Source organism: Elephas maximus, chromosome 1, assembly GCF_024166365.1.
Source record: "Elephas maximus indicus isolate mEleMax1 chromosome 1, mEleMax1 primary haplotype, whole genome shotgun sequence".
Taxonomy (NCBI): Eukaryota; Metazoa; Chordata; class Mammalia; order Proboscidea; family Elephantidae; genus Elephas; species Elephas maximus.
In genome coordinates, this window is record NC_064819.1 from 102,086,165 (window position 1) to 102,103,726 (window position 17,562).

Here is a 17,562-nt window from a genome sequence, read left to right on the forward strand (position 1 = left end):
TATAATCAGGTAAAGGCCAGGGAGCGGACGAGCTGACCCCATGGAGGCCTTTCCAGGTGACACTGAGATCGTCCAAGTGCTCTGAGGGGTGGCACAGGGGACCTCTCTAAAGTGAGGGTGCCATAGAAACCACCTGCTCCAAGGTGGTGCTCCAAGCTCTCCAACAGGCCAGGCCTCTTTGGGAGAGGAAACTCAGATGAAAATGCACTTTTGGAGTCCTAGGGAAAGGCATAAAAAAGAAGTACTCTAGGAGAACAGGGCTTTCAGGGATTCAAGGGAAGAAGGCACGGGGAAAATATGGATTAGGTGTCCTTTTCGGGAAAACAGAACTTGTGCTTGGGTAAGTGGCTTCAAGGTTCTGAAAAGCTACTGGGATATTATTGCTATGTGCAGCACTTACTTATCTGATGTATCGCTGACAGTGAATAAACCATGTCAACCTGCCAGTATATGCTACACAAACTATGACAAGGACAAACACCTACGAGACATCTATGGCTGCATCAAGGAAAAAGTATTTTTTCAAATAAAGTTTTCTTTTTGATTTTAAAAGCAATGTTTATAAATTGGTCAAAAAAGTAGAAAATAAGCAAATATAATTTCCATAATCCCACTACATAAAAACAATCATTATCAACATTTTTGAATATTTCTAGTTTTCTTCTTCCATAATTTTGTTCTTATTTGTAATAATACATCTATAATTTTGTACTCTATTTTTTTTTATTTTATAATACAAGCATTTTCTTAAGTAATTAAAAACTCTTTGTAATGGTATTTTTTTTAATGTCATTTTTAATGAACATATAGGTTGAAAAAAAATTATTAAAAAAGAATCTGGAAGATAAATAAGTAGACAGGAAATCTGTTAGAAATCAGAAGCTAAAACTAGTTCTAGATTATTACCATAGTGTGGTCGTAAGTGGAAAAAGAAAATCTGAATTACTCAATTTTAGCTTTTGTTTTATTACCATATTTTCATATCTATCATTTATATCCCCCACGTGTCTGTCAGTTTGTCGTACTGTGGGGGCTTGTGTGTTGCTGTGATGCTGGAAGCTATGCCACTGGTATTCAGATACCAGCAGGGTCACCCATGGAGGACAGGTTTCAGCTGAGCTTCCAGACTAAGACAGACTAGGAAGAAGGACCCAGCAGTCTACATCTGAAAAGCATTAGCCAGTGAAAACCTTATGAATAGCAGCAGAACATTGTCTGATATAGTGCTGGAAGATGAGCCCCCCAGGTTGGAAGGCACTCAAAAGATGACTGGGGAAGAGCTGCCTCCTCAAAGTAGAGTCGACCTTAATGACATGGATAGAGTAAAGCTTTCGGGATCTTCATTTGCTGATGTGGCATGACTCAAAATGAGAAGAAACAGCTGCATTAATAATTGGAACATGGAATGTACGAAGTATGAATCTAGGAAAATTGGAAATTGTCAAAAATGAAATGGAACGTATAAACATCGATATCCTAGGCATTAGTGAGCTGAAATGGACTCATATTGGCCATTTTGAATTGGACGATCATATAGTCTACTATGCTGGGAATGACAACTCAAAGAGGAATGGTATTGCATTCATCGTCAAAAAGAACGTTTCAAGATCTATCCTGAAGTACAGCGCTGTCGGTAATAGGATAGTATCCATACTCCTACAAGGAAGACCAGTTAATATGACTATTATTCAAATTTATGCACCAATCACTAGGGCCAAAAATGAAGAAATAGAAGATTTTTATCAGCTGCTGCAGTCTGAAATTGATCGAACATGCAATCAAGATGCACTGATAATTACTGGCGATTGGAATGCAAAAGTTGGAAACAAAGAAGAAGGATCAGTAGTTAGAAAATATGGCCTTGGTGATAGAAACAATGCGGGAGATCGAATGATAGAATTTTGCAAGACCAATTGGGACTTCTTCATTGCAAACACCTTCTTCCACCAACATAAACAGTGACTATACACATGGACCTCGCCAGATGGAACACACAGAAATCAAACTGGCTACATCTGTGGAAAGAGCAACGGAAAAGCTCAGTATCATCAGTTAGAACAAGGCCAGGGGCTGACTGTGGAACAGACCATCAATTGCTCATATGCAAGTTCAAGCTGAAACTGAAGAAAATCAGAGCAAGTCCACAAGAGCCAAAATATGACCTTGAGTATATCCCACCTGAATTTAGAGACCATCTGAAGAACAGATTTGAGGCACTGAACACTAGTGACCGAAGACCAGACGAGTTGTGGAATGACATCAAAGACATCATCCATGAAGACAGCAAGAGGTCATTGAAAAGACAGGAAAGAAAGAAAACAGCAAGATGGATGTCAGAGGAGACTCTGAAACCTGCTCTTGAACGTCAATTAGCTCAAGCAAAAGGAAGAACTGATGAAGTAAAAGAACTGAACAGAAGATTTCAAAGGGCCTCTCGAGAAGACAAAGTAAAGTATTATAATGACATGTGCAAAGAGCTGGAGATGGAAAACCAAAAGGGAAGAACATGCTCGGCATTTCTTAAGCTGAAAGAACTGAAGAAAAAAATTCAAGCCTCGAGTTGCAATAGTGAAGGATTCCATGGAGAAAATATTAAATAATGCAGGAAGCATCAAAAGAAGATGGAAGGAATACACAGAGTCATTACACCAAAAAGAATTAGTCAATATTCAACCATTTCAAGAGGTGGCATATGATCAGGAGCCAATGGTACTGAAGGAAGAAGTCCAAGCTGCTCTGAAAGGCAAAAAAAAAAATAAGGCTCCAGGAATTGGAGGAATATCAGTTGAGATGTTTCAACAAACAGAGGCAGCGCTGGAGAGGCTCACTCGTCTATGCCAAGAAATATGGAAGACAACTTCCTGGCCAACTGACTGGAAGAGATCCATATTTATGACTATTCCCAAGAAAGGCGATCCAACTGAACGTGGAAATTATAGAACAATACCATTAATATCACACGCAAGCAAAATTTTGCTGAAGATCATTCAAAAACGGCTGCAGCAATATATCGACAGGGAACTGCCAGAAATTCAGGCTGGATTCAGAAGAGGATGTGGAACCAGGGATATCATTGCTGATGTCAGATGGATCCTGGCTGAAAGCAGAGAATACCAGAAGGATGTTTACCTGTGTTTTATTGACTATGCAAAGGCATTCGACTGTGTGGATCATAACAAACTATGGATAACACTGCGAAGAATCAGAATTCCAGAACACTTAATTGCGCTCACGAGGAACCTTTACATAGATCAAGAGGCAGTTGTTCAGACAGAACAAGGGGATACTGATTGGTTTAAAGTCAGGAAAGGTGTGTGTCAGGGTTGTATTCTTTCACCATGCCTATTTAATCTGTATGCTGAACAAATAATACGAGAAGCTGGACTATATGAAGAAGAACGGGGTGTCAGGATTGGAGGAAGAATCATTAACAACCTGCGCTATACAGATGACACAACCTTGCTTGCTGAAAGTGAAGAGGACCTGAAGCACTTACTAATGAAGATCAAAGACCACAGCCTTCAGTATGGATTACACCTCAACATAAAGAAAACAAAAATCCTCACAACTGGACCAATGAGCAACATCATGATAAATGGAGAAAAGACTGAAGTTGTCAAGGATCTCATTTTACTTGGATCCACAATCAACAGCCACGGAAGCAGCAGTCAAGAAATCAAAAGATGCAAAATTGGCATGAAATGAGAGACTGAAAGGGCTGACTCAATAGGGGGAGAGCAAGTGGGAGAAGGGAGTAAGATGTATGTAAACTTACATGTGACAGACTGATTGGAATGGTAAATGTTCACTTGAAGCTTAATAAAAATTAATTTAAAAAAAAAAAAAGAAAGAAATCAAAAGACGCATTGCATTGGGTAAATCTGCTGCAAAGGACCTCTTCAAAGTGTTGAAGAGCAAAGATGTCACCCTGAAGACTAAGGTGCGCCTGACCCAAGCCATGGTATTTTCAATCACATCCTATGCATGTGAAAGCTGAACAATGAATAAGGAAGACCGAAGAAGAGTTGACGCCTTTGAATTGTGGTGTTGGCGAAGAATACTGAATATACCACGGACTGTCAAAAGAACGAACAAATCTGTCTTGGAAGAAGTGCGACCAGACTGCTCCTTAGAGGCAAGGGTGGCAAAACTGCATCTTACATACTTTGGACATGTTGTCAGGAGGGATGAATCCCTGGAGAAGGACATCATGCTCGGCAGCGTACAGGGTCAGCAGAAAAGAAGAAGACCCTCAACAAGGTGGATTGACACAGTGGTTGCAACAATGAGCTCAAGCATAACAACGATTGTAAGGATGGCGCAGGACTGGGCAGTGTTTCATTCTGTTGTGCATAGGGTCGCTATGAGTCGGAACCGACTAGGCGGCACCTAACAATAACAACAACAACATCATTTATATGTTTGCCAAGGGCACTGTCTTGGACAGGAGATAGCTGAGATCACTAACACTTCAGCAGACAGGATTACTACTCAATGGGGCTATTGCAAAGTGAAGGAATGGTTAAAAAATGAACAGGTGTAGACTCTGGCAGAAGACAAGATAGCTACATAACATAGCAAAAGCACAGCCAGGCAAAAAAGAGCAAAGGAAAAATGATTCAGGAGTTAATGAGGATTATCAACAGCTGGCTACAAGTCACCCCATGTTGTAGTGCTTTCGGGAATTCAGGTATAAGATGGCAGGGGTAGGCACATTTACCTCTCTCCCTTTCTAGAAAGCATGACATCAAAGAAACATAAAAGGGAACACACCTACATAACTGTGGCAAACTGAAGGGACGGACATTAGCAAATCAAATATTTTGGTGAACTTCTAGAAAATGGCACTCAGATGAAACATTACTTATTCATAAATCTGTGGAGAACTAGGCAGATTTTCATAGTGAAGAAAAATGTACAGAATAGATGAAAAACAACCCAGTATCACTGTGAAATTTAGGACCACTGAGGATGAAGAGAAGATTCTAAAGGCTTCCATAGAAAAAAATTAATGAATACACAGAACAGGAATCAGACTGATATCAGACTTCTCATCAGCAACACTAGATGCAAGCTGGCAGTAAATCCAAGCTTTCAAAATTCTGAAGAAACTGAATTCCATATCCCGTCAAACTATGAATCGGACATGCAAGATATTCTGAAAATCTGCTTTCCACATACTTTTCCGGAAAAAATTACCTAGAGATTTACTCTATGCAGTGTCCACAGGGGTGTTCTTAACTAAATGTTCAGACTCAGAAGACCCAAGCAGGGTATACTTGGCTTCAGAGTCACCCTAATAGAGAATAGGAAACACAGCATGGCATCAGGACAGCGGAAGGCATTTTTCCACAGTGGGAGTCCTTGTAGCAGTGTACACAACTGCCCAGAAGCTATTCTTTATGGCCTGTAGGCAACAGCTCAGGTAGGTGTGTATAAGACTCACGCTGCACAAATATGGAATCACTCTGGCTTAGAAGCCTCACATTCCAAAGAGAAACTAATATTTCTTGTAACAACTCCAAAACCATGGTTTCCAGAGTCTTCACAAGGGACATGCCCAATTACAAAAGTCATTGCACTCAAGGAAGTCCAAAGGTATGGTTCCTTACCAGGTATTTACAGTTTATTTATAGTCCTCTCAGGTCAGATGCAATTTACCAACTGGGTAATTTTTATCATAAGTGATACTGCCTAATAAGACAGCTGACATTCCATTTCTTTCAGGTTTCCAGGGGAAAGATCTAGAAAAGTAACGGAGCGTGAGGTCAACTTCTATGTGAAGGGAAAATAGCTTACCCCTTTACCCACATTCCACAAAAAGAAAAAAGAAATCCAAGAGACAGCAGAACCAATCTAGACAGGAAAGAAAAAGAAATTTCAGGATCACAGATGTAAAGTAGGCCTAGGCAGCAGTCTGTTCAATTAATCAACTAATGAACAGTATTTTTTAGAAACTTCTGTAACAAGAAAAATAGGCAATTAGAAACTCCGGAAAACAAAAATCTGCCTAATATAAAGCTATTTAACATATGGAATGATTCTGAGCATGTGTAAGAAAACCCAATCGGTTTTATCTGAACACAATACAGTTTTTGCAAAAGGGACACAAGTTTAGTGACACAGAATACGTAGAATAACGTTTCCCTCACCTTACATCCAACAAATGACTAGATCTGTAGCAAACAATGTTTACATAATCATATTATGATGATGAAATCTTAGTGGTCTTCCCTTTTCAGGGTCTGTTTATAGTTAACATACAGAGGATTGAACTGTAAGTTACAGGACAGACTATAAAAGTATCATCAATCTTCACAATGTCAGTGCAGGCATAGCTAATAGCAGATGGAAAGTAGAAAGGGTAAAGATAGAGGAAAATATAGGGGTGGTAATTTCTTCATCAACATAGCTGGGAGTCAAGAAACACTGTCTACAAAAAATAGAAATTTAAGTAAATTGAGTAATTTTAAAAGATTACACAACAGTATAACTAAAAAGAAAAACACAACTAACAAAAAATGGAGAGTGGTTAAATCAATTAAATTTCTTCATTTTTTTGCAGCAAGGAATTAGTAAAAGTGATGCATTAGTAAGTAGTCACAAAAACATTATTTATAGTTGAGAATTTATAAAAACAAAAAAAGAAATGGTCAAAAGTAGTAACCTCAGAGCCATGGAACAGAAGATGGGAAGGTAAAATTTTGTCATTGTTTATAGAAACCCTGCTGTTGTAGTGGTTAAGAGCTACAGCTGCTAACCAAGAGGCTGGCAGTTTGAATCTACCAGGCGCTTCTTGGAAACCCTATGTGGCAGTGTCTACTCTGGCCTACAAGGTCACTAGGAGTCGGAATTGACTTGACAGCAACAGGTTTGGGTTTTTTTTTAATACCCTTCTGAATTGTTTAATTTTCCATGTACATGCTTCACATTTATAATTTAAAAACTGATGTTAGTATCTTACTGTATTGACACAGATTTAGGGTTCAAAATTTAAAAGACAGCAGAGAAAAGGAATCAATGATGGCATAGTGAGGTTTGTGAAGGACGCTTAAAGGGTAAAAGGCTAATTTACATGAATAAATAGCGGTAAGAAAGTAATTTTTAAAAATCAGTCAATACAAAAATAAGATTATCTACAATAGAAAATTACCCTTTCCCCTGAAGGCAAAACAAGAGAAGCTCCCACTGTGGAAAGGACTTAAGATGGATATAAAGGGAAATGGTCCACCCCCGGAGCAGAGAGACTTAGAAGGAGACACTGGAGAATCATTTCCTAGAGGTTTTTCCGAGGACAGTAAAAATCTATCCTCTGATTTCTTGGTTACGAAGAATACTACCAAGAGGCAGCGCTGTGATCTTTAAAGATCCTAACTAATTTCATTTATAACGTGACTCACACACTTTATTTCAATAAAGCAAAGGCTACAATTCTTGAAGCTAACAGAATCCTCTCTTGAGGTCTGCTCTGGGGTATATTAAGTTAGAAAGGAAAAGCTTTCTGTTTTTATTATCTGCATATCTCCTGCTATATTTCTTAAGACCTAACTAGAAGACGGGATACACAACAGATTCAGGTTACTCTTATAAACACGAAATCATCACCTTTGGTCCCACTGACTCTTAGACTATTAACAGACACTTTGCCTTCTTGTTACTAGTCTTGTTCTTCTGATATATTATTTATTAATTTGTAAAACACGCATCGCTGTAGCACCTAAGTGCTAAAATACAAAGTTGAAAACATATAAATTATTTATATCTACCAAGGAAAGGAAACAAAAATAAAAAAAGAGGAAAAAAAGGTGCTGATAACTTAATGCAAAGCTACTGGGAGAGGATCTAATCTAATGAGTGAACAGGTTTTTTAATCAAGGAAAATTTATTTAAATACAAAATCATTATTCCATGTACGTGGTCAATAGTCAGTCAGTTCTTGTTAGAAACCCACATTATATAGCATCTCCAACAGGGGGACATAAAAGAAAGAGATGAGGATCGGTTCTCTCCCATGAGGAGTTTACAATCCAGTTTATGTTAATGAAAAGACAGAAGAGCTAGGTGGTGGGAAAGAGTAAGCTATGGAGATGGCGGTGAGCTCTGAGGAAACAGAGGGTCTGTGCGCTAGATACCCAATAAGAAATTACACTGTAAAGATAAATGGGCAATTGTTCATGGGCCTTGACAGACTTCCTATCACATAAAAAGTGTTCCAGCAGTTTGGAAATGTTAGCCTCTCCATTTCCCCCTTTTGTCGTACAGCTTGGTTTCACCCTCTTTAGCAATGCTTTGGGTAATAAGAAGCAATGTGGTACAGTAGAAAGGGCCCTGGGTTAAATCTTGGCTCTCTGTTCCTTGGAAAAGACATTTAGCCTCTCTGAGCTTCATTTTCTCCTTTAGAAAATGAAGATAATTGTTACAAGGTGTTCTTTATTGAGGACAAAGTGAGAAAAAATTCCTGAACAGTGCTGCCATGCAAGTTACTGAATAATTGTTAAGTTTTCTTACATACTGTGGCAGAGATAATCACAAAATCTATGCTCCACTGGGTAGTGGCTGTCTAGCCAGAGACTGACTAGATGTCTCAGTCCTGCTAGTTCTTAGATGTGACAAAGTGACTAGTTCTCTCCAGTGGATGTAAGTAGAAGGGATGTGCACCAAACCTAGACCAGGGCTTCTCAGAAGCAGGCATGTCTTCTTTATGTTCTGCCAGCTTAATGAAGAGACCCAAGGCGATGGCAGAGCCACAAAAAGGAAGATGCCTGGGTTCTTTAATCACTTGTGGAGAAGAGCCACCTAACATCCAGGAACACCCTCACTGGACTGAGAAATGTTACTATGTTAAGCCACTGAAATATTGGGGCTTTGTTACAGTAGCAAATGTTACCCTAATATAAACATGCTATATGATAATTACTGTGACAACAGCATGAGGCTCACTCTAACGATGGTGTCAGACTGTACATTAAACATGCTACCATTAATGCTATTAAGAAATCATGGCCCTTTGCTATAATCTTGCTTCCCGGAGAATCTAGCTCTGCTCGTAAAGATAATGAACTCTTTTCATGTACTGTTATTCTAGCCTGGTCAGAATCCATACAATCCTCCCTCTTAGCTTCCCTTGCAACCATGTGAGCCCGATGCCATAGGGGTTAAATATCTCTGTCTGCCTATGGAGAACCTAAGGTACAAGGCATTTCCTTAGTTTAGATGACAGCTTGGCTAACACTGTGATGAGATGAATATTTAAAGCTAACCCTGATAATGATGTGAGGGTGGGGAGTAGAACGGAATCCCAGAATAACTACTGAAGTGTGTATCACTTCAGCAAACTTCTCCAAGGAAATAAAAAAACCTAACAGGAGTAACATGGAGTGTGGGGGGACATAGGCTTGTGTAAGTGAAGTATCTTTCTTTCCTGCTTAGGTACACATGTCCTTTCTAATAGTGTGAGTCAAGTTCAAACCATGAGATAGGGAAAGCTTGTTTGGTCACATAAAGTAAATTCTTATCTAAGTATTTAATAGTCAAAACAGAAATAAAGTCATAGGAATATGTTTTCAATCTCCAAATATGAACGTAATTTGGAGTTTCGTGAATATTCATTGGAACCTTCTGAATCCATAGCAAAAGAGTCTGTCTTTTCAATTGGAATAAATTTCTGAAAGAAAGTAACTTACTTGCAGGAGACTTTAGTTCTGTCAGCCACCATGGTCCACTGTTGCTGGTTGGTAGAAACCTCAACGTAGTAGCTATAGCTTCGATCATCACAGTCCCAAAGTAATAACCTGAACAAAGAGAAAAACATAAGGATGGTACAAATGTTCTAACAGGTTGTATCGTTAGGCTGTAGGTGTGGGTGAGTCTATGTCTACTCTATCCCTCCCAGCTGTCCCCTATGCCCTATCACACTTCCAGTACTAGAGAAAGAAAGTGAATACCCAATAAAAGTATTAAGAGAGCAAGTAGAGTCAGTCTACAGCGAAGGTTTGTTCCTTTATCAGCTTATTTCCCAAGTCACCTGATTCCAGGCAGCCTCTGTCCCCCAAGTGGTAAAGCTTTTCAAATGGGTTTGGGAGGGAGAAGATGTCTGCAAATCGTCCTTCCCAATTCTTTAAGCTCTCATCCCCAAATAGCTGGATTGACAGAAGGTACCACCTTTGGGAACATTATTCATGGGAGAATCTGTGCTTTCTAATTGGTGATAATTAGCGTGCCCCTACGACCTTTATTATCATGTTTTTATATAACTTTGTTAAGATTATCTGATTTGGAGACACAGGCAAACATATTATTAGTAAAATGTTATTATTCAGAGATTATATTGGTTCTGTTCTTCTTCTCCCCTTTTTCTGCCCAGATAGGAACCTAAGTATTGACTGTATGGTTCCATTTACATGAAGCTCAAAAACAGACAAATTTTATCTATGGTGCCAGGAATATGAATAGTGATTACTTCTCAGGGAGGTATTACTTCTCCGTGAGAAACAGCAATTAGGGAACCTTCTAGGATACTGGAAATGTGCTAATATTTTTTTCTTCTTGAAATGTGCTAATCTTGATCTGACTGGTAGTTCCATGGATATAAAGGCATTAACTGAGCTAAGATTTGTACACTGTACATATGTCAGTCCTCAACTTAAAAAATAAACAATAAAAAAATCTAAACATTGCAATATGGGATCATACTTGTGGTTTAAGTGGTCTAGAGTTTTGCTTCTAGAAGGCAAGTGCCACAGGGAGATATATCACTATTCTCCATAATTTCAGCCTCAAAAGTCCTTCCTGTACAAGATATCTACCTTACTGCTTGATAGTTGGCCATGGATATTTGCTTCCTCCACCAGCTAGAATAGAGTGGGCTCCCTGAAGACAATGCCTATCTCTTACTGATTTTGATACACCCAGTATGTAGCACAGTGTTTCACACAGGGACTACGCTCAATGAATGCTGAACGAATGCATTATTTATAACAACAATAACAATGATATGATGGCCAACATTTCCTTAATGTTTACAGTGTACCAGGCTCTGAGTTAAATGCTCTATATAATTTATCTTATTAAATTCTTCCAAAAATCCTCTTAGCAAGCATTATTATTCTCATCAAATTATAGATGGTGAAATTGAGGCTTAAAACTGAAAACTTGCCTAAATCATACAACTAGTGAGTAGTGGAGACAGGCTCCAACCCTATAATACTGACCTGGAGCCCATTTCTGTGATCCCTTGCCATATGTTTCTGTTACTCTCCGTTCATGTACCTGGGTCATAATTTACAACCTATATAGCCTATCTCCCTATAAAAGTAGCTTGTATTATTTTCCCTTAATCTTGCAACTGACATCAATGAAAATCCCTTGCATGAGTGCAGTCTATAAACCTATTATTGAAGATTAGGAATGGCTCTCTCCCCTTACCCTTTGTTACTTGTTTCCAATTGTAATTCTGTTTGCTATCAACTAGACCAACAATATCTAATATTTGGAGATTCATCTTTTAGTGTATAAACTGTTATAAGGTTTTAAGAAAACAGATTACACACACTGATTCCCTTTTATTTACCTGAGATTTTAATCTCTCAAAGTATTCTCAGAAAGGATTCTACTGTGTTGTTTTTAAGTGTTCAGTAATTCTACTCTTAGACGACACCAGCTGGCTTGGTAAGAAAATGAATCATTTCCCTCATTAGTCTTTTTCTGAAATATTATTCTAGAGCTCTCAGCACTTTTATTCAGTTAAACCGGTTGCCGTCAAGTCAATTCCAACTCATAGCGACCCTATGAAACAGAGTAGAACTGTCCCATGGGGTTTCCAAGGAGCTGCTGGTGGATTTGAACTGTTGACCTTTTGGTTAGCAACCTGAGTTCTTAACCACTGTGCCACCAAGGCTCCTTTATGCAGTTAGCTTATGCTAATTTATATTTATCATGAGTAACTTTTTTGGTATGTGCTAGTCTTTTCTCCCCACTTTCAAAAATTGTGGAGATTATATATAAGTATATATATGTGTGTGTATACATATAATTTGTACATATAAAATTTGCCATTTTAAGTGTACAATTCATTGGCATTAATTACATTGACAGTGTTGTATAACGATCGCCACTACCTATCTCCAAAACTTTCTAATCACCTCAAACAGAAACTCTGCAACCGTTTAGCAATAATTCCCTATCCCCCCTCTCCCTCCAGCCCCTGGTAACCTCTAACCAACTTTATGTTGCTAAGAATTTGTCTAGCAAATAGAATATTTGTCCTTTTGTGTCTGGTTTACTTCACTTAGCATAATGTTTTCAAGGCTCATCCATGTCATAGCATGTATAAGAACTTCATTCCTTTTTATAGCTGAATAATACTCCATAGTATGTACATACCAAATTTTGTTTATCTATTCATCTTTTTTTTTAAACAATATTTTATTGTGTTTTCGGTGAAGGTTTACACAGCAGTTTAAGTTTCCACTCAACAATTTATGCACAATTTGTTAAGTGACATTGGTTTCCTTCTTCACAATGTATAAATGTTGTCATTGTTTCTGCTCCGGTTGTTCCATTTCTATTAATCTAGCTTCCCTAGGCCCTTACATTCTCATCTTTGTTTTAAAGTTACTGATGACTACTTGATGTCGCATAGGTAATTTTCAAAAGCAGCCCCATACTTATTGGTGATAATCATTATACTTTGAGTCATTTTGTTATTTAGTTACAAGGTGACCTGAGGGGTTAGTTTCGGTTCAAGGCTTGAAGAGTATCTCAGGGCAAAAGTCTTGGGAAATCCTCCAGTCTCAACCAGTCCAGTAGGTCTGGTTTTTTTTTTTTAAAGGATTTGAGCTTCTGTTCCACATTTTTCTCCCATTCTATCAGTTTCCACCTATTGTGGTCTTGATGATTAAAATGGTCAGTAGTGGCAGGCGGGCACCACCTAGTTCTTCCGGTCTCCGATTAGATGAGGTCATGGTTCATGTAAACTATTTCTGCTGCAGGCTAGTTTGTTCTTTGAGTCTTTGGTTTCCTTCCTTTTCTTTTCCTCTGGACGAGTAGAGACCAATAGTTGTATCTTAGACGGCTGCTCGCAAGTTTTTAAGACCCCAAACACTACTCACCAAACTAGGATGTAGAACATAACTGACCAACCTGTCCCAAGAGACTATGGTCAAACCCAGAAATCCAATCCTGTTACCCATTCATCTCTTGATGGACACTTGAGTTGTTTCTACTTTTTGGCTATTGTGAATAATACTTCTATAAAATTGGTGTATACGTATCTGAGTCCTTGTTTTCAAATCTTTTGGTATATACCTAGGAGTGGAATTGCTGGGTCATATGGTAACCCTATATTTAAAGCTTTTGAGGAACTACCAAACTCTCTTCCACCGTGGCTGAACCATTTTACATTCCCACCAGTGGTGGAAGAGGGTTCCAATTTCTCCATATTCTCACCATTACTTGTTTTTTTTTTTTTTAATATTTTTTATAATATAGCCATCCTAGTAGGTGTGAAGCAGTATCTCACTGTGGTTTTGATTTGCATTTCCCTAATCACTAATGATGTTGAACATTTTTCACGTGTTTATTGGCCATTTGTATATCTCCGTTAGAGAAATGTTTATTCAAGTCCTTTGATCATTTTTTAAACTGGGTTGTTTGTCTCTTTGTTATTGAGTTGTTTTATATAATATCCTACAATATTAAACTCTTATTGAATATGTGATTTGCAACTATTTCCTCCTATTCTCTGGGCTGTCTTTTCACTCTCTTGGTAATGCCCTTTGATGTACAAGTTTAAAATTTCTATGAAGTCCAATTTATCTTATTTTTTCTTTTGTTGCTCATGGTTTTGGTGTCATATTTAAGAAATCACTGCCAAATCTAAGGTCATGAGGATTTGCCCCTATGTTTTCTTTGAAGAGTTTTATGGTTTTAGCTCTTTCTTAAATTTAGATCTTTGATCAATTCCAAGTTATAAATAATTTTTTAAAGTATATTTTTTTGTGTCTATGTTTGTCTGGCTCTGAGTTTGATTATAAGCCTCTTGAGAAAGGCCTTCTGTATTTCTCTTTTTAAAAACTCTACTCTAACCACCTGGGCTGTGTTCTTGACATATGTTCCATGTATGCTCTGGGCTGAGATTATCCATAACTTTGCCAGAGTAAAATAAAACCAGAAAACAAAAACTTCAGTTTAATTAATAAGTATCTTCATTTAACAGTCCTAGTAATAAGTTTGTTGGGAGACAATGTTAAAGCTATTTTCCCAATGAGATTTTGGATTATTATGGAAAGCTAGGTTTATCACCTTCCGGATAAGCATGAATTAGTGTTTTTATCAGAGTAACCAGTCCCCTTTTGGATAGAACTTAAAATATTTCATGGAGAAAGACTGCCCTGGGGATTTCAGATATGAGGAAGATAAAAAAGGAAGACCAATTGTAAGTATCATAAATGTTCTAGTAGAGACATATATTAAAATAATTTTTTTTTAAGTTGTACATATCATGCTCTAAAGTACCTTATTCTATAAAGTCCTCTAATTTGTTTTAAGGCAAGTTATTATTTTAAAATGAAAATCACCTATAATTCCAGTAATTTTATAAACTCAAACACACTGTACTTGCTGTGTGTTTGTGACTTGCTGACTTGCTTCTTTTGCTTAAAATCTACTATGAGCACCTTTTTGTATCATCAAATATTCTTCTACATTGTATTTATTGGCCTCTTAATATTTTGGTGTATGGTTGCCCTATAATTTATTTAATCAATAGCTTATCATTAAACACCTAGGTAGTTTATAATCTTTCACCGTTAGGAAAACTCTGATGAACATTCTTAATTCTGTGATCACTGCCTTTGAAAGTCTCTATAAGTGAAAATTTTGGAGCAGGACATATAAGCATTTTGAGGCTTTCATATGTATTACCAAATAGCTGCACACTTCCCCAAACAAAAGTCTGTACTAATGATAGTCAGGAATCCCCGAGTGGTACAAACGGTAACATGCTCGGCTGCTAAGTGAAAGGTTGGAGGCTCAAGTCCACCCAGAGACGCCTTGAAAAGAAGGCCTGGTGATCTGCTTGTGAAAAATCAGTCACTGAAAAGCCTATTTTACAGAGCACAGTTCTACTCTGACATATACGGGGTTGCCATGAGTCAGAGTCGCCTTGATGGCAGCTGGTACCAGCAGAGTATGGGAATGCCTATTTCCACGCGTCATCACCAATACTGTTGTATTATCTTTTAAAATACTGTCAATTTGATAGAAGAAATACATCTCATTTTAATTTGCAATTCTTTAGTTACCATTGAAATTGAATATTTTATCCATTTTCTACCGGTATATTTATCTTCTTGTTAATGACTTACAAAATGCCCTCTGTATTGAAGGATATTAATCCACTGCCTATCTCAGTTTGCATGCTGAAGATATTAATTTTTATTAGCCTAGTCCATCGATCTTTACCTCAATAATTTCTCCTGGCATGAATTTTTGTTTTCTGAACAGCAGCCAAGTGCACAGACTGGCTGAGACATTGCCTCTCTAGTCCTCTATGAAGAGTCTCTGGGGTATAGGGTCGCTGTGAGTCAGAATCGACTTGACGGCAGTGGGTTTCGTTTTTTTTGCAGGGGGAGGACCTTGCAAGGAGTCACTGGGTGGTGCAAATGATTAAGCACTTGACTACTAACCAAAAGGTTGGTGGTTTGAACCCACCCAGAGGTGCCTCGGGAGAAAGGCTGGTGGTTTGCTTCTGAAAGGTCACAGTCTTGAAAATCCTAAGGAGCAGTTCTACTCTGTATACATGGGGTCGCCATGAGTCAGAAGTGACTTGACAGCAACAGGTTTGGTTTTTTTTTTTTTTTTTTTGGTTTGGGGGCTTGCAATGTGGGGTCATAGTGACTCCAGGATGGAAAAGGGACATTGAGGGATCTCCCGTTATAGAGCCTAGGGCTCAGACTCACTACGCTTTATAATTTTTAAGATGGATTCTAATTCATGTGCCAAGGTGCATATTTGCTTGGAATTCAGGCTTAAGCTGGAAAGAATACCCCTTTGTCGATTCAATGGAAAAAAGCAAGAGCAGCTTAAGGGCACTAAAGGAAAAGCTGACTCAATCTCCCCCTACTCACCCGACTGGAGAGGAATTTTGCTCTAATAAGGCACAACCGAAAATCTCACCAACTCCTTTCACTTCTTTCCCTGCCAGCGAAGCTGTCTCTCTGCCTTTGTACCTCCAACAACACAGACATAATTCTGACTTTTAATCCGGCTGAGAATGTTTGCCCAGTGAGCTTGTTCAGGACAGTCCACACTCCCTCTGACCTTAACTGAGAGAAGCGCCCATATACTCACATACCTCCACCCGTACATCCGAAGCCATTTTCAAAGACAGTGGAATAAAGCAAGCTGCTGGCCAAGATCTATCGATGCAGCTCGGGTCTCCGTTTAGCTGTTGCTACAAACCCTCTGCGTGAAATACCTGGTGATACTAAATGAGCACTGCGTGAAATACCTGGTGATACTAAATGTCCTCTCCTCCATCTTCCCTATTCTCAATGTGACATTTCCCTTAAAAGCAGTGAAGTGCTGGGTTTTTTTAATTGATTAGCAGACGTGATTTTGCTTACATCTTCCATAAATGCTCTGGCTGGCTGCATACCATTGATTACCGGGGGTTCGGTTTACAGCAACTAATTGCTCTCCTTGCTGGTGTTTTTATACAAAATTCAATAGCAAATATGTTTTCAAAACTCTTGTCTTTGCGGCCTGAGTCAGAAGTGACTTGAGGCAAACTCAGTGGACTGAGTTTTCCCTTCTCTAAAATAATTGCTCTCTCATCAGTCTGTGAAGAAGTTTCCAAACTGTAGCATTCTAATTGGAAAGTCTGCATTATGCATGCGATGACAAACTATGTTGTGCTGAACGGCATTTTTTTCATCCCTTTCTTAATGGATTGATTCTGTGCCAGACTGAGAACAACGGCTGAGGTAGAAGAGTTGAGATCAACAGCTTCTCCACTGGGCTGGTGCTAAGACCAGGAGCAAGTGCCTGTTCTGTCTGGTTCTAACCGTCCACCGTTTGTGGGAGTCTCCACTGGAAGGCCCGGAGTCCCGACTCCTGCTGTTCTAATACTTTTCTCATCTGGGTGAAAACAGGCAACTAAAGGAAGATCACCTGCCAGGATTTTAGCAATACAGTAATAATTTATTATCAAATCCATTCCTAATCTCAGTCAAAATCAGATATGCCTGACCTCAAAATTTTATATAGATTTTTCTTTATTAAAGGTTGTGGAAAGTCTTCAGAAATGACTGTTCTTCCATTCAACAAGTCACTATTTACTAAGTACCTACTAAGGAACATTAGACAAGTCATTTAACTCATCTATACTTCAGTTTCATCCCTTGTCAAACGAAAGGTCTGGATTTGATGATTTCTAAGGGCTCCTCCCGTCCCTATAGTTTATTATTCTGTTACAGCACATACAGCAAAGATTTGGGGGCAGTACCTGTCCACTGGATAGTAACTCTTCTTTTCGAGGGCTGTCTCCCAGCCCATCCCCTA

The 17,562-nt window shown here is 38.5% G+C and overlaps 1 protein-coding gene across 5 annotated transcripts in view; it reads right to left on the reverse strand.

Moving 5' to 3' along the window:
- The window catches only part of BTBD9 (BTB domain containing 9), a 454,871-nt gene that overhangs the window by 84,649 nt on the left and 352,660 nt on the right, over window positions 1–17,562 (reverse strand). For all 5 annotated transcript variants that reach the window (XM_049891262.1, XM_049891280.1, XM_049891268.1 and 2 more), the window contains exon 9: window positions 9,684–9,791. In XM_049891262.1, coding sequence (XP_049747219.1) covers window positions 9,684–9,791 — 108 coding nt within the window. The remainder of the gene's footprint in view (window positions 1–9,683; window positions 9,792–17,562) is intronic.